General features: G+C 40.2%; 1 protein-coding gene across 1 annotated transcript; it reads left to right on the top strand.

The window, feature by feature from the left end:
- The first annotated feature begins 19,636 nt into the window (after positions 1-19,636).
- Positions 19,637-20,814, top strand: LOC142179801 (uncharacterized). Its single transcript, XM_075250677.1, has 2 exons — positions 19,637-19,998; positions 20,724-20,814. The coding sequence occupies exons 1-2, from the start codon at positions 19,637-19,639 to the stop codon at positions 20,812-20,814; spliced, it is 453 nt and encodes a 150-aa protein (XP_075106778.1).
- Positions 20,815-22,880: the final 2,066 nt, after the last annotated feature.

Genomic DNA, 22,880 nt, shown 5'->3' with positions numbered 1-22,880 from the left:
CCTGAGGAGACAGATAGCGCCATACGCTACAAAACTCAAGCATGACTAAGGTGCAATAAATGACATGCATCTCGAGAGCCATCCTGCTCATATAACACCACAAACTATACGAGATCTCAATATGAGTGCGGATAATCAAACCGCCTCACAACCCACATGGCACAATAGAGACTACATGGAAGGGCCGGCAACAGAATTAAAATTCAAGACTGGAAGACCCCTTCGAAAACAACGCTATGCTGAAATGAACACACCCGGCCTGATATAGGGCCCACATTCACATTTAGATCCGTCCACGGACCTCAAACCGATTCTGATCATACCATGCTTGGCTAAATAGCCACGCAAGGACACACACTGACCTATTCACGACACATAAGAACATCAGTCAAATCCGAAACAAACTTCCACAATTCACAACCAACTGAATAGGGCGCCTTTTAGGCCTAAACTCTCTCATTAGTGATAGTACCAAATCTCCATACTTGGTTTCAATCATTAATCAATCAAGTGACTACATGTCACACTTATACAATCTTCTCATGGGATACGCCCCCACGACCTTCCGCACCAGGTAACAAGTCAGCACATCCATACCCCCGGCCACACTAATGTTATGAAGCAAATCAAGAAGCTGCAAATCAGTACAAAAAGCCTCTTACACAGGACACCGATCTCAGGTGACGCTAAAGACAATACCAACTTACTCTAAACATATGAATTCTTCCCTGCTCATCCGAGCTCATGTCATTCTTGTCAACACCGAACCGCAACCTTGATCCTCAGCTTCCAATTTCCCATGCCGCTCACTGCACCTAACATGCCAATACGTGAGAGTACCAGAATTCCATAATAATCCCTGATCCACTAATAGAATAAACACTTCATCATATAGAAACCTTTTACTTAGCGCATTTCAGAAGAACCAATGCAACACGTAACTAATTTCTCAAACCGCATAAAATACAACCTCATGTCGTGATCTAAACTGTCATAACTCTTCCGGAAATCCCTTTACACAACAAATCCATACGAATCCCATACCTCCCAAATCAACCAAGTTGTGGTGGCGCTCAAGCCCAAGTGTACAACCACAAACTACATGTATAACTTCATGCTGGAGAAACTGGTCACTACCATGACCGTACTGATTCAACCATTACCAACCGAGCCACTTCTTCTAATTTACTCGGGACTTGCCCTAGAAATAATGATAGCTCTATTCAAAACATCATGAACCCAAATCCGCACTCATCTTGAGTGACCTTATTTCACGAGACCACGTTGTCTCCAAAACCCACGAACCATTACATACTTTCCTTGTGCGCATATGCGCATCTTCAACAGGTACATCCATTCTAATAATTCTTCCATGAATCCGAAGTTATTTTCTCTTGTTCCTCCGATGCCACACCGCAGACCGACGATAATGTAGAACACTCCAAGCCATTTTTCATAATCCACTGCAAAAGCTCAAATACTTAGCCATACTACTGGCTCGAAATCCTTAGGCACCGCACTTTGAATTTTTTTTTGAACCCACTAGAACCATTGTTGAGAGTCACCCACTCCGACTTGCTCTCAATTATGATAAAACTCCAAGGCCCTGCTAGCACGTGAACACTTTCTCAAAGAAGCACTCTGCTGACTCACTTTCCTTGTACATCACATCTACACGAAGCATAAACTTTGAGTCTTCCCAAAGCCTGAACATGAATTGATAAGGCCAATTGTAGCACACACTCCTCAAATCCTTTTGCTCAAATTACCACTGATGTTTCTCTTTCCTTAGTCGTAATAACCCACCCATATGCTGATAACCAAAACCTCATAAGTAGATAACTATGCAATCCAATCATAGGCTGTGGGGCTCTCCCACTTAGCTTGGAGCTACCATTGCATAACTCTGGAACCCACCAAGGCTCCTTATCCCCCATTGACATGATTTTGCACAATCAACCCGCCAAATTCCTCGAAATCCTTCTGTTAACACTTCATGAACACTTTGAATCACTAGCCACATTTACATATCTGACCTCTTACTGGATAGCCAGTAGAATCCTTCGTAGAAGCTTTGTCAACACCACACGACCGCTAACCTGCTCACAGGAGATAACCCACCTGTGAAAATTACATGCTGACATCTTCCCACAGCGCTGCACCGAGTATAATTACTACGAAATCAATAAACCACCCTGAGCCTGTTCTCATTCACTAGTTGTACAAGTCTGTTCACTCCCCATTGACGTCAACTAAATGTGCGACGATATATTCCAATCCAAAGTTATGTTGCATCCCTCTTCATATTAAGCAACTTCCTCCTGTCACATCCAATTTTCCTCAATATAGCAGCCAATATTCCAAATTAAGCCTGTAGACTTACTCACTGTCCACCATGAATCCCAAATCCATCTAACTTTCCCCCAAGGCATGTGGCTATCTTACCACAGAACCCGTATGCTACCCTGCCACTCTCCCACTTTGGTTGAACACTCTCCTTTAAGAAACTACTCGACTATTGTTTCTTACACTTGGCCGTCTATAATTTTAGACACCGCAAGACACCCCCCCACATGTCCTACCTCATCCTTCGTTTCTCAGTTGTTGCCTTAAATCAAAATCTATCTCTGTAGCACTTGAACAAATCGATTGCTACCAACCTTAAACCTTTCCGAAAATCATATTTCTCGAGCCATCAACACTAGAAACACCTATTTGATTCTGAAATTGCTACTTCCCGTTATTTTTGACAACCGCTTCTCCGACACTATTTCACAATACCCCGCCCCGAAGGCGAATTGAAGAAGACCACAACACCGGCAAATTCAACGCATCCAATCCAGGACGACGACACCACATCATAGATGAAAATTCCACCATGCTCAAAATATGCAGTCTCGTTACTCCATCAACCCAAATCTAGGCGTTCGTAGTCCGATTGCCTCTCCTCCACTGAAAATAAAACACTGAACCTCTAAATCACTCATTGAGAAAAACCTCCTTTCAATTCATTCATTGCCCCTACACATAGACAAGTATCCTACCATTACTTTAATATTGTGCAATAACAACTCATGAACATCATAGCAATTGGTGCATAGCCCCAAACCATCAGAAATACAGCTACTGAGCTGAGATGATAGAACATCCTTCCGCAAGGTGATGACATTAGCCCAATCAAATACGCAGGGAGAAACATCCTCCACTACATTAGTAGTGCCATTAAAATTCCTCAATTCCAAATTTATAACAAGCGCTTCACGCCGCATAAGATTGAATAGGAAGGAAATGAAGGCATAAGCCTCAAAGGAATCAAATCGCACGATGAGGAATAAAGAAGGGAAGTGCTCCTATCAGCCCGGTAGCCTCTCGAAGATAAGTATAGACGTCTTCGTACCGATCCGCAAGACTCTACTAGACTCGCTCATGACTCGTGAGACCTAAGTGAACCTAGTGCTCTGATACCATGTTGTCATGACCCAAAATGTATTGAAGGTCGTAATGGTGCCGGACACCGCTGTCAGGCAAACCAACAATAATTAATTAACTTGATCACTCATTATAGTATTCCGAAATCATAATTCCCTTCAATGTAATAATAAAAGATGGACTTTACAAAGTAAATAAAAATATTTTCACAATTTCAATACCAAACAACCCATAATCTCCCCAAAACCCGGTGTCACAAGTGCATGAGCATCAACTAGGAAGTAAAATAAAATACAGCATCTATCCGGAATACAAATTGGACAGGAAAAATATAAATACCCTGAAGGAGACTCTACTGGCTACGGATCGTAATATATAAGAAGCTCACCTAAATCCCCGCAATAACTGTGCCTCTGCGCCCACAAGACCACTAGACATATATGTACCTGCAAAAAAACATGCAGCAAGTGTATTATGAGTATGTAAATCAACGCGTACCCAGTAAGTATCCCGTCTAACCTCGAAGAAGTAGTGACGAGGGGTCGACTCTGACACTTACTATGTGCTAACAATAAATACCGGTATTATACTTAAGCATGGATTTTATGAAATAGCTGTAAACTTAATAACAAGAAGTGAGTGGACAATTCTTTTGTTAATGGAAATTTTTTCCAAACTAATTCTCGTCATTTAACAATTTATATCTCAGGCCAAAGACGCAATATCAATTATAATTGGTTCTGAAGATTTATCATGCGCAAATTATGCCAAGGTCTTACGGTCCGATCCAACATAATATTTAAGTTGTGCACTATCGAGGGTCGAACGGCACGAACCATAGATGCATCTATCTGCTACCGAGGCGTTCGGCTCGCTCCACAAAAGAGAAAACACATTAAACAACCAATTCAAGATTTATTAAGAATCGAATATTCCAAGAATTTCAAATTCTCGTTTAACGGTCAAGTAAATGAAGTTTAACCTTTTCCTTTCTTTTTTACAATTTCCTTTATCGAGTTTCTAAATGTTTTAAACAATTAAATTAACAAGTAGGGTGCAAACATCGAAAGTACAACACGATATGGGTCCTAGACTACCCGGACATAAGCATAATAGTAGCTATGCACGGACTCTTGTCAGCTCGTTCGTACGTAGACCCCCACAAATAGGAGCACATAATAATTTGATTTACCTATGGGGTTAATTCCCTCTAGTTAGAAAAGAGACTTACCTCGCTTAGAAATTCCATAACCGGCTCCAAAGCCTTTCCAACAACTCAAACCAATGCTCATCGCTTCAAAACTAGTCAATAAAGGTGAAAATCCATAAATATATATTCTAATAATCATTATAATTCAATTTACAACAATTTCCAACTCCGCTAGAAAATTCGATAAAAAACCACCCTCGGGCCCACGTACCCGGATTCCAAAACTTTTCAAAGATAAACATTACCCATAACCCCACGAACTCAAATATATAATTCATTCCAAATTCCATGTCCAATTTCATGGTCAAAATCCAAAAATACCAATTTCTAAGTTTTTCTTCAAAATATCAAATTTCTACAAATTTTTATGCTTGAATCCATATAAAAACCATGTATTTATCTTGCAATGGATGGGAATAACTTACCTTGGCATAGATGATGAAACACCCCTACTTGAAGCTCTCCAAAAATCTCCCAACCAAGAGAGAATGGAAGAAAATGGGCTAAAAACCTGTTCTTAAAGAACCCTCACTGCCCAACCACGATTTCTGCTCCTGCCGTCTTCTAGCCGCTCCTACGGCTCCGCATCTGCAGAAAACCCATCGCAGATGCAGCTCCAGCTCAAACCAACGGCCCTTGCTTCTGTGCCCAAGGTAGCGCACATGCGCTCACGCTTCTGCAGGCCAAACGCGCTTCTGCGCATGCGCTTCTGCGCACAGACGTGCCGCTTCTGGGGGTCCTCAGCAGCCTTGGCCCCTCCGCTTCTACGCAAAATGGTCCGCACCTGCGAACTTCACTCCTTCGATCCCCTGGCCGCTTTTGCAGCTCCGCACCTGCGGCCAAAATCTCGCAGGTGCGGTTACACCAGAAAACAGTTGCTTTAGCTCTCCTTCCACGTCCAAACCCGATCCGTTAGCCATCCGGAATTCACCCGATGCTCTCGAGACCTCAACCAAATATACCAACACATCCCAAAACACATTACGAACTTAGTCGAGTCTTAAAACCATGCCCAACAACATCGAAACTGCGAATCACCCTCCAATTTAACTTAATGAACTTTGAAATTCCAAACTTCTACAATCGATGCCGAAACCTATCAATTCACGTCCGATTGGCCTCAAATTTTGCACACAAGTCATACTTGACATTACGGACCTACTCCAACTTCCGGAATTGGAATCGGAATCCAACTCCGATTTCAAAAAGTCCACTCCCGATCAAACATCTCAAAAACCTTCAAATTCCAACTTTCGCCCAATGACCTCAAAATGACCTACGGACCTCCAAATCAATATCCGATGCGCTCCCAATACTAGAATCACCATACGGAGCTATTCTCAGACTCGGAATACCAAACAGATATTGATAACATTGAAATGCACTTCAACCCAAATTTATGAAATTATTCCACAATAGGCGCTGAAACGTTCCCAGGTCATCCAAAACCCGATCCGAAATACGCCCAAGTACAAAATCATCATACGAACCTGTTGGAACCTTCAAATCCCGATTCTGAGGTCGTTTACTCAAAAAATCACACCTTAGTCAATTCCTCCAACTTAAAGCTTCTGAAATTAGAATCTTCTTTCCAAATCAACTCCGAACTTTCCCGAAATCTAATTCCGACCACACGTACAAGTCATAATACCTGAAGTGAAACTAGTCATGGCCTCCAACTGCCGAACGACATGCTACATCTCAAAATGACCAGTCGGATGGTTACATTACTTACCTCAAACCATGTAATTCTTTACTCCGCTATGCCTTTGCCTCGCAAATTTGCCCCTGAAAGCCTTGTATCTAGTCACAATTAATTCGATTCAGTCAATAGAAATCATAGGAATTTATTCCATATGAAAATACTAATTTTCCAACAAAATCTGAAATTTAACTCAAAAATCGTTCGTGGCGTCCACGTCTCGGAATTCGGTGAAACTCACAAAATCTGACAACACATTCAATTACGAGTTCAACCATACTAATTTCACTCAAATCCGACTCTAATCGGTATTCAAATCCCAAAAATTCATTTTATGAAATTTCTACAATTTCTTCCAATTTTCCATCTCAAAATACTGATTAAATGATGAAAACAATGATATATTCATGTATGTTAACCAAATATGAGTTAGAATCTACCCCGATGAATTTCATTGAAAATCCCACGGAACATCGCCACAAACCGAGCTCCCAAAGTCTAAAAATGAAATAATACCCTAACCCTTGGCTATATAGTACCAAGTCTTCTCTCCCAATGTGCGGTCCACACATTTTCAAGTGTTGCCGCACATTTCCAAGTTCTGCAGCCGCAGTCCAAATTGTGCGGCCGCACATCACAGTGACAGCTTACCAGGATTCAGTAAACAGCCCATAAGTTTCTGTATAAATGTCCAAATGATTTATGCTATACCTTTCTGGAAACACGATTCAAAAGGATACAACTTTCATTTTTGAATCTTCTCCAAATTCGTTGTAGATTATACGATATAAGCCTCCGAAGTCGGACCATCGAACCTGCAGAACCCCTGAAGTGCGACAGCACTCAAAATTGTGATGTCCGCACTTTTCCTCTGAAGTGCGGCCGCACTCAAAATTGTGCGGTCCACATTTTTCCTCTAAAGTGCGGCCGCGAGAAGAATTTGCGGTCCGCATTTTTCCTCTACGTTTTGCACTTTTCCAAAAGTTCCAGAACAACATCAGAGTGCCGAAATGCCCGGACTCGCTCAAAGCGCACTCTGAAACTCACCGAGCCACTCGGGATCCCGTTCAAATATACCAACAAGTCCCGTAACAAAATACAGATGTACTCGGGGTTTCAAATCACGTCAAACAATATCGAAATTACAATTCACACCTCGATTCGGACTTATGAGTTTCAAACTTTTCAATTTACAAAACTCTTGTCGAAACACATTAAATGAATTCGGAATGACTTAAAATTTAGTACACAAGTCATAAATGACATAACGGAGCTATTCCAATTTTTGGAAATCTCAATCTAAGTCTGATATCAATAAAGTCAACTCCCCGGCCAAACTTCCAAACTTAAATTTCTATTTTAGCCATTTCAAGCCTAATTTAGCTACGGGCTTCCACATAATTTTCTGGACACGCTCCTAAGTCCAAAATCACCATACGGAGCTATTGGAACCATCAAAACTCTATTCAGGAGTCGTTTAACTAAAAAGTCAAATCGGTCCACTCTTTTCATTTAAGCTTCTAAACAAGGATTGTTCTTTCAATTAAATCCCGAATTATCCGAAAACCAAAGCCGACAATTTACACAAGTCATAGTACACATTACGAAGCTGCTCAAGACTTCAAATTGTCTAAAGGAGCGTAGATGTTCAAAACGAGAAGTCGGTTCGTTACAAAAACCCTTCCCAACTATCCGCTGGGCCTTTAAATATGAAATCACTCTACTGGAAACATAGTATGGAGAACCTCTCCACTTAATCCTCGGCAACCTCAACATCGCCAATGTCACAGTCTTAGCGTGACAATCTAGAACATCATGGCATGGAGACAACCAATCCATACCCAATATCACGTCAAAATCAACCATGCTAAGCAACAAGAGATCAACTCTAGTATCCAAACTCCCAATGGTCACTACATATGACCGATATACACGATCCACAATAATAGTATCGCCCACTGGCATAGAGACATGAACAGATGAATCTAAGGACTCACAGGGCATATCTAAATGATGAGCAAAGTACGATGATACATATGAATAATTGGAACCAGGGTCAAAAAGTACAGAGGCCTCTCTGTGGAAAACTGAGGCAATACTTGTGATCACTACATCTGAAGCAACAATATATGGTCTGGCAGGAATAGCATAGAATCAAGCTTGACCGCCGCCTGATCGGCCTCCCCCTCTAGGGCGACCCCTAACTGACTGAGCTCTACCCCGAGCTGGCTGAGCGGGTGGTGAAGTAACGGGAGCTGCAGTCATAGGCTGACTCCTCTGTTGAGCTGGACCTCAAGTAATGTGGGGACAATACCTCTTGATGTGACCCATATCTCCACACTCGAAACAACTCCTCCCTACGAATGGCAGTGGTGACTGGAGAGAGCCCCGAGCACCAGAATACCCGCTAGAAGAACCCGTTGTCGATGATCCCTGAACTGAAGGTGCATGGGATGAACTCTGAACTGGTAGGGCACTGAGATATGACTGGCCATGATGAAAACTATATGAACCATGGATGGATGATGCACCACGGTGTACTGGACGACCCGTCTGAGCGTGCCTGTAAAGTCGACCCCTGCCGCGGTAAAACTGACCCCTGAAGGAACACCTCTGAAATCACCTGATCCACGAGGTCTCTTGGCCTCCCTCTGACCCCTCTCCTAACTGCGGACCATCTCTATCTGCCGAGCAATGTCAACAACCTAATAAAAAGTAGCACCATATACCCTCTCCCCAGTCATAAGCAACCACAACTAATATGTGAGGCATCGACGAACCTTCGAATCCTCTCCCTATCATTAGGGAACTAGACAAACTGCGTACAAACCAACTCATAAAACCTCATCTCGTACTGCATCACAGACATGCCATCCTGACGAAGTTGCTCAAACTGTCTACGCAGATCCTCTCTACGAGATCAATATCGACATAATGATATGATGTATCAATAAATTACAAAAGAGACTAAGATATGATATGCAAGTGACAGATGTAACTGAGTACAAAATTATATTTTAAAATAAATAGTTCAACAGCAATATGACCCATGTGGGTCCCAAAATATATCAGCGTGTAGTCTAAACATGATCTTTAATATGAGTTTCAGCTCAATTTCTTTAACACATAAAACTACATAGAAAATGCCAAGATTATTTGACTACAAAATTCCACTGAACCAATTTCGTCACAATTTCTATGATGCACGCCCACACGCCCGTCACTTAGCATGTTCTTCATCTCCAAACAATTCATACAACACGTAATTCAGGGATTCATACCCTCAGAACCAAGTTTAGAAGTGTTACTTGCCCTAAACCGTGTAATTCTTTACTCCGCTATGCCTTTGCCTCACAAATTTGCCTCTGAAAGCCTCGTATCTAGTCACAATTAATTCGATTCAGTCAATACAAATTATAGAAATTTATTCTATATGAAAATACTAATTTTCCAATAAAATCTAAAATTTAACTTAAAAATCGCTTGTGGGGCCCACGTCTTGGAATCCGGAAAAACTTATAAAATCCAACAATCCATTCAATTACAAGTTCAACCATACTAATTTTACTCAAATACGACTCCGAATCGGTATTCAAATCCCAAAAATTTGTTTTATGAAATTTCTATAATTTCTCCCAAATTTTCATCTCAAAATACTGATTAAATGATGAAAAGAATGATATATTCATGTATGTTAACCAAATCTGAGTTAGAATGACTTACCCCGATGAATTTCTTGAAAATCTCACGAAAGATCGCCACAAACCGAGCTCCTAAAGTCCAAAAATAAAATAATACCCTAACCCTCGTCTATATAGTACCAAGTCTGCTCTCTCAATGTGGTCCGCACATTTTCAAGTGTTGCCGCACATTTCCAGGCTTCAGTAAAATGCCCATATGTTTCTGTACAAATGTCCAAATGATTAATGCTATACCTTTCTGAAAACTGGATTCAAAGGGCTACAACTTTCGTTTCGGACCATCGAACCTGCAGAACCCCGGAAGTGCGGCCGCACTCAAAATTGTGATGTCCGCACTTTTCCTTTGAAGTGCGGCCGCACTCAAAATTGTGCGGTCCGCAATTTTCCTTTGAAGTGCAGCCGCGAAAAGAATTGTGCTGTCCGCACTTTTCCTCTGCAGTCTGCACTTTTCCAAAAGTTCCAGAACAACATCAGAGTGCTGAAATGCCCGGACTCGGTCAAAACTCACCCCGAAACTAACCGTGCCACTCGGGATCCCGTTCAGATATACCAACAAGTCCCGTAACATAATACGGACGTACTCTGTGTTCCAAATCATGTCAAACAACATCAAAATTACAATTCACACCTTGATTCGGACTTATGAGTTCCAAACTTTTCAATTTATAAAACACGTGCCGAAACATATTAAATGAATTCGGAATGACTTCAAATTTGGCACACAAGTCATAAATGACATAACGGAGCTATTCCAATTTTCGTAAATCACGATCAGAGTCCGATATTAATAAAGTCAACTCCCCGGTCAAACTTTCAAACTTAAATTTTTATTTTATTTACTTCAAGCCTAATTTAGCTACGGGCTTCCAAATAATTTTTCGGACACGCTCCTATGTCCAAAATCACCATACGGAGTTATTGGAACCATCAAAACTCCATTCCGGATTCGTTTGCACAAAAGTCAAATCGGTCCATTCTTTTCATTTCAGCTTCTAAAAAAGGATTGTTCTTTCAATTAAATCCCGAATCATTCGAAAACAAAAACCGATAATTCACACACGTCATAGTACATATTACGAAGCTTCTCAAGACTTCAAATTGTCGAAAGGGGCGTAGATATTCAAAACGACAAGTCGGGTCATTACAACAACCCTTCCCAACCATCCGTTGGGCCTTCAAATATGATTTCACTCTACTAGGAACATAGTATGGAGAACCTCTCCACTCAATCCTCGGCAATCCCAGCATCACCAATGTCACAGTCTTAGCGTGACAATCTAGAATAGCATGACATGGAGATAACCAATCCATACCCAAGATCACGTCAAAATACTCTATGCTAAGCAAAAAGAGATCAACTCTAGTATCCAAACTCCCAATGGTCACTACATACGACCGATATACACGATCCACAATAATAGTATCGCCCACCGGCGTAGAGACATGAACAGATGAATCTAAGGACTCATGGGCATATCTAAATGATGAGCGAAGTACGATGATTCATATGAATAATTGGAACCAGGGTCAAATAGTGTAGAGGCCTCTCTGTGGAAAACTGAGACAACACCTGTGATCACTGCGTCTGAAGCAACAGCATCTGGTCTGACAGGAATAGCATAGAATCAATCCTGACCGCCGCCTGATCAGCCTCCCCCTCTAAGGCGACCCCTAACTGACTGAGCTCCACCCCGAGCTGGCTGAGCGGGTGGTAAAGTAACGGGAGCTGCAGTCGTAGGCTGACTCCTCTGCTGAGCTGGACCTCAAGTAATGCGGGGACAATACCTCTTGATGTGACCCATATCTCCACACTTGAAACAACCCCTCCCTACGAATGGTGGTTGTGACTAGAGAGATCCCCGAGCACCAGAATACCTGCTAGAAGAACCCGGTGCCGATGAGCCCTGAACTGAAGGTAAATGGGATGAACTCTGAGCTGGTAGGGCACTGAGAGATGACTGGCCCTGATGATAACTATATGAACCATGGTTGGATGATGCACCACGGTGTACTGGACGACCCTTCTAAGCGTGACTGTAAGGTCGACCCCTGCCGCGGTAAAACTGACCCCCTAAAGGAACACCGCTGAAATCACCTGATCCACGAGGTCTCTTGGCCTCCCTCTCACCCCTCTCCTAACTGCGGACCATCTCTATCTGCCGAGCAATGTCAACAACCTCATCAAAAGTAGCACCAGATACCCTCTCCCTAGTCATAAGCAACCGCAACTGATATGTGAGGCCATCGACGAGCCTCCGAATCCTCTCACTATCAGTGGGAACTAGCCAAACTACGTGATGAACCAACTCAGAAAACCTCATCTCATACTACGTCACAAACATGCCATCCTGACAAAGCTGCTTAAACTGTCTACGCAGCTCCTCTCTGCAAGACTGTGGTACGAACTTCTCCAAGAAGAGAACGGAGAATTCCATCCATGTAAGTGGTGCTGTACCGATCGGCCTGCGCCTCTCATAAGCCTCCCACCATCTGAAGGCAATCCCAGAAAACTGAAAAGTAGTGAACGAGACGCCACTGGTCTCCAGAATACCCGATGCCTGAAGCATCCACTCACACCTATCCAGAAAACCCTGAGCATCCTCTGACTCAGCACCACTAAATGATGGAGGTCGAAGCCTCCCAAATCTCTCAAGCCTCCTCTGCTCATCGTCTTCAATAATGGGGACTATCGGGGCCTGAGTAGCTGCAACCGGTTGGGCTGGTAATTCCCCCGGTATTTGAAGTCCATGCACTACCTAATACAAAGTATGGGCAACTGGGGTAAGAGTACCTCCCCCGGCCTGAGAAGTGACTGGTGCAGCTTGAGCCGAAACCACCTGAGCAATGCAAGTGCAAACTGTCAATATTTGGGCCAAAGTCTCCTGAAGGCCTGGAATTATCATGGGCACAGCAGGTGCCTGAGCTGAAGCAACTGGTGGGTCTGCAGGTGTTGCCCTAGTTGTACCTCTGCCCCTAAGGGTTCGGCAGCCTCTCGAAGATAAGTACAAACGTCTCCGTACCGATCCGCAAGACTCTACTAAACCTGCTCATGACTCGTGAGACCTATGTAACCTAGGCTCTGATACCAACTTGTCACGACCCAAAATCTGCATGTCGTGATGGCGCCTATCTCAATATTAGGCAAACCGACAACCTCAATAAAACACAATATCTTTTAAGCTTGAAAACATAATGTTTGAATGCAATAGAAAACCTCACAAATACGGATATAAAATACTCCCAAAACCCGGTGTCACTTAGTACATGAGCATCTAAATGATAACAAAGTCTGACTGATAAAAATACTGTCTGAAAATATAGAACAGTACAATAATTGAAAGAAATAGAGTCAAGGTCAGCGGACGCCAGACAGCTACCTTGTCCAGAAGCCGTGTCCAGAAGCACCTGGATCTGCACACGAGGTGCAGAGTATAGTATGAATATAAATTGAGTATAGTTTTCAAATTTTATACATAAAAAATCCATTGAAGAGAAAACTTTTTTTTGTGTATGATATAAAAATTGTACAAATATAATATCAACTGAATTATAGCCATGTTATATTATTCAAAATTCTTAGCTTTGTAAAATTTTAAATATCAAGACTTCTAACATAGTTCAGATAATATAGGATTTAATAAATAAGTTTTTAGTTTTTATTTTTACTTTTGGATATCAAATCAATTTTGTTTCAAAACCACGTACCTTTAAACTTCTTGATATTGATGTCCAAAATATTAGGAGTGTCGAATAGTTCAATACAAAAGATTTAATGAGCAATATTTTTTATTGATAGCAAAGTATTAAATATTATTAACAATATTAAAGAATATTTTAATCAACGTGTAATATATATTTAAAGGAAAAAGATGATCAATATATAGATATAGATAAATCAATATTAATCAACATGGTTGCAACATAAATTGCATTACTACATATACATTTTGTGCCGTGAGAATTATCCTTCGCCAAAAAGTTTACAATTACATAAAGGCATATGATGAAGTCATTGTTTATCTGATTAAAAATTAAAAATAATCCTATCTCTTCTTTCACTATGTTATATCGCATGTTATTTCTGAATGATTGAGTTGATAACATATTTGAATAAATTATTTAATAGTATATCCACGTATATTTCTTTAGCAAAGACCTTGAATTTTGACTTCGAAACTAATACATATTGATTAGTCAGTTCCAATATTAAGTATACAATTATCTTTAAACTTTTAAAAAAGTGTGAATATATATTTGTAAGTAACTTGTTTCTGCAACGAACTAAAACTAATTTAAGCTAATTTCAATCTCCTAAATGTATTAGTAAAAAATAAATATTACACGCGAAATTATATGCGGATGACAGGGCAATATACGTGGATTACTAAGAAGATGACAACTCGAGTGTCACATTAAAAGATTCACGATTTATAACCGGTACGAGCAAATCACTCACGAGGCAAAAGAGTACGGTTGCTCGAGCCTAAATTACTCAGTGAAGAGACATAGGCAGGATGAATCAAGACAGTAAAGAGGGAAGATTCATGAGCCTCTAATTAATGTGGAAGAAGAATCGGAACCGTTACAGAATCTTCATGAACAGTTACGGTTGCCAATTATAATATTTCATTAATGTCATTAATGCTCATAATGATTCGGTCATAAAAGGGAAGAAACGTTATATTTGTAAATTCCTATATAAGGGAAGGGAGTTTCACTTGTAAGGACACGTTCTGATTATTATTGGAATATAATTATTTTCTTGTGCTTTCAATTGATTATTTTATCATTTTTTATTCTAATTTCCTTTCTTATTTCTGAGAGAATATTGAATTTCTTGATTATCAGTAACCCGAGTACTTCTAAAAATAGGCTCTAACTGAGAATCCAATTCTTTGGTTAAATAAATTGGTTCTGTTACCGGCAATCTGATAATCTTCTCTTACTTTCCAAATCACTCTCTCTCAACTGAATCATGTCGAATGTCAATGACAACAACCAACAGGTGGAAGGAACTACAGTTCCGTCACCTCAAGGAACCCCACGCAATTCAATAGAAGCATCACCAGAAAGATCCACTACTCATAACAATGAATAAACTATCGGGAAGGATGTTGTGAAGCAGTTAATTGCTGAGTACGTGAATGATGCTCTCCAGGCTTTCGTGAGGGGACTACCAGCTGTGCCACCCACACCTCCACTAAACAATACTACAACTGTGGAAATTCCACGGTCAGGGTTGGTTAATTCTGGAAGCGGAGGAACTCCCAACGAGTCACATAATGGGAGACCAGGTACGCCTAATAATTCTGATTTACAAACTTTAATACTAACCTTGCAGAAATAGGTGAAAGAACAAAATGACTGTATTGTGCAAATACCCGGCGTACCACCTGTGATCAAAGGAGTTGATTTTGACAAATATTCACACCAAACATGGAAACCAAGCACAACTCCATTACCAATTCCCAAAAAATTCAAAATGCCTGACATCCCAAAATACGATGGAACGACCGATCCATGTGACCACGTTACTGCAGTCACCACAGGAGTAAAAGGAAATTATTTAACCAAGAAGGAGATTGAATCTATGCTGGTCAAAAATTTTGGGGAAACACTTACTAAAGGAGCGTTAACACAGTACTCTCTTTTGCCTGAATATTCTATTGACTCTTTTGCTGAGCTTGCAGATCTATTTATAAAAGCACACTCGGGTGCACAAAAAGTTGAAAAGAAAATGGAGGACATATTCAAAATAAAGTAAGGAGATACAGAATTGCTTCGAGAATTTGTAGACAGATTCCAACGTGAAAGAATGTTGCTGCCAAGAGTACCTGATAATTGGGCTGCCATGGTATTTGCAAGCAATTTAAATGAGAAAAGTTCAGAAGCTACAAGGAGGTTTAAAGAGAGCCTACGAGAATTCCCTGCCATGACATGGAATGATGTCTATAATAGGTACAGTACCAAATTACGGATCGAAGAAGATATCATAGCTCAATCAAGGGTTGAAGAAAACACAGGTTCGAGGCTGTCAGAATATGAGAAGAGGTCCAGTAAGAATAGGTACGAACCTTATATGGGACCTTCGGGGCAAGAAGCTCGTTCCAAATTCGAAAACGTGCGGGTTGATCACAGGTTCGCAAATAGAGATTCAGGTTCGTCATCGTCGAGATTCAGAAAAGATCGAGGTGAACGCAACAGAGATGCTAATACAAACGCAAGGATTGGGGACTACAATTTTAACGCGAGTACCTACGAATTGGTCGTTGTTTTAAGAAGCATGGGGGATAAGGTACGATGGCCTAAAGAGATGAGATCAAATCCAAATAGAAGAAACCTAGACTTTTGGTGCGAGTTCCATAATGACCACGGCCATAGAACATCAAACTGCAGATTATTACAAGGTGAGGTGAAACATTTATTGAAGCAGGGCTATCTGACGGAATTGTTCAGCGAGAAAGACAAACAAGCTTACATGAAAAATAGGCAAGAGCCCCCAAAACCTCCGTCTCTAAAGAGAACAGTAAATGTGATAAACGAAGGAGAAGAAGTCAACGGCGTAACCTATACAGCTACGAGGAACATAATAAAGTTCACAATAACTCACGGGAAATGAACTCGCCAAACTCTGGAAGACGGCAACATAACCTTTGATGATGCAAATGCTGATATATTAATGATTCCTCACAACAATGCACTGGTAATATCTTTACTTATACATGATACTAATGTAAAATAAGTTTTGATTGACCCAGGTAGCTCCGTGAACATCATTCTATTATGAGTGGTGAACGAAATACTGATGGGCGATCGTGTAGTTCCAAAAGCACGTTCTTTATTTGGGTTTGATAACTCAACCGTTGTTACAAAGGGCGAGATTGAACTAAGCACACACGCAGAAGGGGTCATCAAAGAAACAAAATTTCAAGTGATAGACACGGATATGGCCTATAATATGATTCTTTGGAGGCCGTGGATTCATGATATGGATGTTGTGCCATCCACAGTACATCAGGTTATCAAATTCCCTTCAAAATGGGGAATTCAACAAATTCAAGAAGATCAACAAACTTTAAGGAGCATCAATTCGGTGATACAACCAAGTCAAAAAGATACGAATGCAAGTCAAAAAGGTATGAGTGCAAGTCAAAAAATTGCGGGTGCAAGTGAGAAAGATGCGGTAAATCAAATTTCAATAGAAATTGTAACAAAACAAACAGACATGGACTCCAGACCATATGTAATTCAAGAGCCAGAGGAGAATGAAAATATTAAAACAACGATTGAGGAGCTTGAAGTTGTTCCACTATTCGAACAATGGCCAGATCAAAGAATTCATATTGGAGCAAGGATAAATCCAGATATGAGAGGTAAGTTAATTGAATATTTAAAAGCTAACGCGGATTGTTTCGCATGTTCCCATTCAGATATGACAGGTATACCTCCGGAGGTGATGACTCATAAATTAAATGAAGATCCATCATACATACCTGTCAAACAAAAGAAAAGGAAGCAAGGATCATTCAAAAATCAAGTGATCGATGAAGAGGTACATAAACTCTTAAATATCGATTCAATACGCGAGGTAAAATATCCTAACCGGTTAGCTAATACTGTGGTAGTTCCGAAAAAGAATGGTAAATGGAGAGTTTGTGGGGATTACACTAACTTAAATAAAGCATGCCTGAATGATTCATTCCCTTTACCACATATAGATCAATTGATTGATGCTACCGCAGGCCACAAATTATTAAGCTTTCTAGATGCGAATTCTAGTTACAATCAAATAAAAATAGACCCCTTAGACGAAGAAAAAACTTCATTTATTACAAACAGGGGGACTTATTATTACAAAGTCATGCCTTTTGGCTTGAAAAATGCTGGAGCCACGTATCAAAGGTCGGTGACCAAGATGTTCCAAGAAAACCTGGGGAAGACGATGGAAGTGTACATTGATGATATGTTGGTCAAATCTACACAAGCAGAAGATCATTTTCAACATCTTTCAACTACCTTCGAGATCCTCCGCAGATATAATATGAAACTGAACCCAGAAAAGTGCGCTTTTAGCGTAGCTTCGGGTACGTTTCTAGGCTTTCTCGTATCTAATAGAGGAATTGAAGTAAATCCTACACAGATTAAAGCTATTGAAGAAATACCTGATATACTCACAAGCAAAAAAGAAGTACAAAGATTGACATGTAGGATTGCAGCTCTGGGAAGATTCATTTCAAGATCTTCAGAGAAAAGCTTTAAATTCTTTTCAGTATTGAAGAAGCAAAATCATTTTGAATGGACTAAGGAATGCCAACAAGCCCTCAAAGATTTGAAGGCATACTTAACAAATCCTCCCCTACTGTCCAAACCAAGGGATGGAGAAAGACTATTTGTATATCTTGCAGTTGCAGAAGTAGCTATAAGTGTAGTTTTAGTAAGGGAGGACAAAGGTACGTAGACTTTATTTACTGATGGCTCTTCAAATGTCAAAGGAGCCGGTTTAGGTATTGTCTTAATCCCACCCTCAGATGAAAGTATAAGACAAGCAATTAAATGTTACCCTATTACTAATAATGAAGCAGAGTATGAAGCTGTAATTTCAGGTTTGGAACAAGCACGAGAACTCTCCATAGAGAAGATCATGAGTAAAAGTGACTCTCAACTGGTAGTCAATTAGATGCTTACACTGCTAGAGAGGCACGAATGCAACAATACTTGGAAAAGGCACGAGAACTGGTCAGGTAATTCCAATCATGGAAGGTCGTGCAAATACCCAGGGAAGAAAATGCAGAAGTAGACGCGTTGGCTAACCTTGCTTCAGTTGCAGAAGTAACAAGTAAAGAAAATGCTATTGTAATACATTTATTTCATTCAGCATTTGACCAGGATAAACATGAGGTAAGCTTTAATAATTTAACCTGGGATTGGAGAAACGAGATTGTTAATTTTTTGCAGTACGGGATCGTACCTGAAGGCAAGAAAGAATCTCAAGTGCTTCGACGAAAAGCTGCTCGTTACTGCCTAATTCGAGATAATTTATATCGAAAAATGTTTGGCGATCCTTTAGCAAGGTGCCTTGGACTCAACTAAACGAAGTACGTGATGAAGGAAGTACATGAAGGACATTGTTGAAATCACGCCGGTGAAAAATCTTTAGTTAAAACACTAATCAGGGCAGGATACTACTGGCCTAAAATGGAAGAAGATGCGAAATATTTTGTAGCCAAATGTGATAAATGTCAATGATATGCCAACAATATGCATCGACCTGCAGAGTTATTACATACAGTTATTTCCCTATGGCTATTTATGAAATGGGGAATGGATATAGTAGGGTCTTTACCACAAGCTAAAGGAAAGGTACAGTTCTTATTAGTGTTAACATATTACTTTTCAAAATGGGTAGAGGCAGGAGCTTTCAAACAGGTAAGAGAGAAGGAGGTGAAAGACTTCATTTGGCAAAACATTATATGCCGGTTTGGAGTCCCAAAAGAAATCGTATGTGATAATTGCCCACAATTTATAGGCTCAAAAATCACGGAGTTCTTTCAAAGTTGGCAAATCAAATGAATAACCTCTTCACCTTACTATCCCATGGAAAATGGACAAGTTGAGTCAATGAACAAGATTATTATCAATAATTTGAAGAAGAGACTAGAAAAATCGAAAGGGAATTGGCATGAAGAATTACCAGGAGTGTTATGGGCTTATAGAACCATAGCAAAAAGAACCATGGGAGAAACTCCATTTTTGCTTGTGTACGGTTCAGAAGCTTTAATCCCGGTTGAAATAGGAGAACCAAGCACGAGATTCATATTGGCAACGGAAGAGTCGAACGATGAGGAATTAAGAACAAATTTGGATTTACTCGAACAAAGAAAAGAAGCAGCTTTAATACGGATGGCAAGACAAAAGCAAATCATAGAACGATACTACAACAGAAAGGCTCACCTCAGGTACTTCAAAATTAGGGACTTCGTTCTTAAAAAGGTTTTCCAATCAACAAAAACAACCAGAGTAGGAAAGTTAAATCCAAATTGGGAAGGACCCTATAAAGTTTGAGGTATCGCTGGAAAAGGTGCCTACGAGTTAGAAACCATGGATGGCAAGGTTTTACCCTCGAGTTGGAATGCTGTTCATTTAAAGAAATACTATTTCTGAGCAAAAGAAATAACCACGGTCAGGTATCGTTCAATTACGATTTTTGTTTTTTGTACAGTTAAAATTATAGTGACAATTTTAGATGATAGATAAAAAGCTAGCCCACACCAAATGATGATAATAGACCTGAGGGACACGCGGAAGCAACATTATTCCTGGTCTAGGGTTGCAACCTTTCTGATGGAAATATAAAGGGTTAAGCAGTCATCATCTAAATTATATATACCTCCGAGTCCCGTATGTTTTTCCTTCTCATGAAATGGACCATATGGAAGGAATAATCAAGTGCTCGAGATTTCATACTTCAAAGCTCAAACACTTGGGGGACTATATATATATATATATATATAATAAGAAAGGCAAAGAAGACTGGAAAAGTCAGAATTCAAGTCAAGCCCATGGTCTACCCAACAAATCAAAAGTTAAGAGCAAAGTCAAGAGCCAAAAATGCAAGCCTGATTCAAAAACATATGAAGAATACACTCGTGGATGTAAATTTCAAAATCTTACGAATGTTTAGGTTAAAGGCAATATTTAGTCATGGGTTGCAAGATATACCCTTGAATTTTGTAAAATCTGTTGTAAAGAAAACAGTTACGAAAGAGTTATAGATGATACTTGAATACATGTAAAGTGTTATACAATTTGAAAGTTCGAATGATACAAAACTTCCTCAAAGTTATTCAAAGAAATGTGTGTGTGTTCCTATTTCTTCTTTCGTATGTTTACACCATTATGACGTTGAGACGTCTTCTTCATTAAGTGTCATTTATAAAAGGGCCCTCTTTTATAATTTGTACATGTTCAAAAAGTCATGGAGTATTGAAGCATTTTTAAATACATAATAAAAGAGTAGAACAGAAACTCAAAAAGAAATATTATATAAACCCGGTTAAAACTAAGTGTAAACTTAGTTCAAACCAAAGTATTTGATATTGAACCCCAAAACGGATCACGGGTAAAACTTGCCAACCATTCCACAAATAAAAAAAAACACAGTAAACTTTCCAAACACAAGTTCACTATGGGGCAGATTCTAAAGTAGTACTATCAGCAGCGGGAGAAGTCAAGATGGCATCATCAGCAGCAGCTGAAGGTTCGACTTGAGCAGAAGAGATTTGAACACTAACTTCACCAGGAGTAAGTTCATCACCCTCGGGAATGCCGACCTCAGGTGAAGAAAAATTTTGACTCTGCTGAGCTTTTTTAATGGTTTTCTTAGTTTTTGCAATCTCAGCAGTCAAGTCAAAACCTTCCTGGTTAGCCTCCATCAAAATCTCGAGGCGCGTATTCAAGAAAGCCCAGCTTACATCAAGAGTTGATTTATCCTCAAGGGCCTCGTAATTCCTCTCCCATTGCTCAATTTCGGCCTTAATTCTTCTTTTTCAGTCAAAGCAGCATCATAAGAAGTTTGTAAAGGGGTGAGTGATCTATCTAAGAACTGGACCTTGTTAGAAGATGCACGGAAGTCTTCTTGAGCCTGAGTGAGCGTTTGAACAAGCTCCACGGCATAGACTTCCTTCTGATTAAGCAGTTCTTCCAGACCCTTAATTTCCTCAGTAGCTTTAGAAAGCTGCTCGACAAATAAAGACTCAAGGAGGTCTTTATCCTTTCCCACTTGACTGGAAGAGGCTTTTTCAATCGCCAATTCTGCTGCCATCACTTTCACTTGCTATTCCAAAGCACACTTTTTCTCATCTAAAACTTCTTTTTCTAACTGAAGGCCTTCAAATTGTTCTTTCCAATTGTCCGCTTCCGTATGATAGTCGTTGACTAACTGCTCAGTATGGATAATTTTCTTCATCATCTCTATGCCTATCAGGTTGATCTACAACAGAAAGGGTAAAATGATTAACAAACAAAGATAAAGAAATCACAAGGAAAGTAAAAAAAAAAAAAGCTAAGGCTTATACCTTCAAAGATGAATGGACAATGTCATTCATCCATGTCAAAGAGCTGTGGTTTTCCAATTTAAACTTCTCAACTAGGCCAATCAATGGTTTCAGCCATACATCAGCTTGGCCAGACTTTTTCAAAAGATTACCATCTTCGGGGACTTCAATGGTAACTTTTTTCATCATCCTACTGCTACTGGAAGAACCAACTTCAACATGAGAAGTGGTAGCAATAGGGACAGTTGAGGAAGTAAAAATAGCCACGGGAGGAGCAGTGGCAGCAACAACAGGTGCGAGAAACTGAGAACCAATAGGAGCAGTTACTGGAAAGGACGCAAGAGGTGCTTCATCAGAAACTAAGCCAAAGTCTTCACTATCAAACCCACGAGAAAACAACTGTTCTATAGAATCACGAGGTACAACAATCATCTCGTCATCAGAGCTCACCAAAGTGGCACTTTCAGGCTTATTCACGGGAACTGAATTTGGAGGAGGTGTGGCTTCATCATTCGAAACAACATGTCTCCTAGCCCGAGGCTTACACACTAAAGAGCCCTCCTCTCGTTCCTCTTCACCCTCAGAACCATGAGCTCTCTCTGCTTTTCTCTTTGATGAAGAACTCAAAATCATCTCTTGAGCCATGGACAAAGAAAGTCTTGATAAAGCAATAGATGCGGCACTAACACCCTGAATGGGAAACCCTAGAAGAAGAAGAAGTTAGTAAATCTCCAAATAAATATGAAAGAAAGGTAGAAAGTTAAAGGGAAGCATACCATGAGTTT

This window comes from Nicotiana tabacum, chromosome 4, assembly GCF_000715075.1.
Source record: "Nicotiana tabacum cultivar K326 chromosome 4, ASM71507v2, whole genome shotgun sequence".
NCBI classification, from domain to species: domain Eukaryota; kingdom Viridiplantae; phylum Streptophyta; class Magnoliopsida; order Solanales; family Solanaceae; genus Nicotiana; species Nicotiana tabacum.
This window is presented reverse-complemented; position numbering and strand designations above follow the sequence as displayed.